The sequence below is a fragment of the Arachis ipaensis genome, chromosome B09 (assembly GCF_000816755.2).
Source record: "Arachis ipaensis cultivar K30076 chromosome B09, Araip1.1, whole genome shotgun sequence".
NCBI lineage: Eukaryota > Viridiplantae > Streptophyta > Magnoliopsida > Fabales > Fabaceae > Arachis > Arachis ipaensis.
Genome location: NC_029793.2, coordinates 14,288,186 through 14,289,307, shown reverse-complemented (window position 1 = coordinate 14,289,307; position 1,122 = coordinate 14,288,186). Strand labels below are relative to the sequence as shown.

The 1,122-nt window shown below is 27.1% G+C and overlaps 1 protein-coding gene across 1 annotated transcript in view; it reads left to right on the top strand.

Moving 5' to 3' along the window:
* Positions 1–825, top strand: part of LOC107618756 (cytochrome P450 82C4) — a 3,288-nt gene extending 2,463 nt beyond the window's left edge. Inside the window, exon 2 of the mRNA XM_016320900.2 lies at positions 505–825. Within this exon, the coding sequence (XP_016176386.1) occupies positions 505–576 (72 nt within the window). The 3' untranslated portion in view covers positions 577–825. The remainder of the gene's footprint in view (positions 1–504) is intronic.

The following is a 1,122-nucleotide window of genomic DNA, read 5'->3' as shown; positions in this document are numbered from 1 at the left end:
CAAGATAATTATTATTTACCTAGCGCCTCCTCACAAAAAATATAATTATTCATACCACATTATGCATACTATTCAAATTCTCTACTCTCTAGGGGCTTGGCGTTGACTTTTTATTAATACAGAATACTCGATTCTTACGAAACTAAATGCATTTGTCCATTGAACTCCTAAATGTTACGTGTGTAGTTGTGACATTGTGTACATTATTATATTATTATATAAAACTAAGTCAATAATAATATAATAAGTTTAGTTAATATGTGTCTTCTAAATTTGTAAATTAAAAAAAATTATAATTAAACCCTAATATAATATACCTTCATTAGTAATTGAAGAAAAACTTAACAATGTTTGCGCTAACAAAGTCAAGGATCCTGGCAATTTACACAAACCTATCATTATAAAATAAATATTCAGAATAATAAGATAATAAGGATCCATGTAATAATTATCACTATTTTTTTTAATTTCCATTTGATATATTTTACTGTTTTATATATGTAGGGTGACTGTGACATATTGGGAAACACCCATATATCAAGAAATAGTATACGAAACTTGGACTCTGTCAATTAACTTTAAAAATATGCTATCTTTAATTTGAAAAAGAAAAAAAAAATCAAGAGTAGTTAGCTAGACAAGTAACATCAATGTGAAAGTTATAGTCTCTCTTTTCTATGAGTTGATGCAACAGTAATTTGTGGGTGTCCTAATTTGTGTAGTCAACTATGGGGAGTTCTTGTTTTTTATGGCTTTCAACTCTATATGTCATTGTACTACTTTGTCCAAGATTAATTCTCTCTCAATATAAAAAGTTTTGCCTAATATTATCTATCATTGTAGAGTTTTCACATTTTATTAATTCCTCCTCCTCCTCAATTTTACACTACATTAATTATCCTTAATAATTTGTGATAATTATTTTATAATTTAACAACAACAAAAACATTTATTTGAAAGTAATATAATTCTTTTTAACTAATAGAGTTAAACCCCACTTTAGTCTCTAAAATTAACGAGTTGCACTAATTTGGTCCCTAACTTTTTAATTGCTATAATTTGATCCTCCAGATTAAAAAAAGTGCACCAATATAGTCCCTCCTCAATACCGTTAGTGAGATA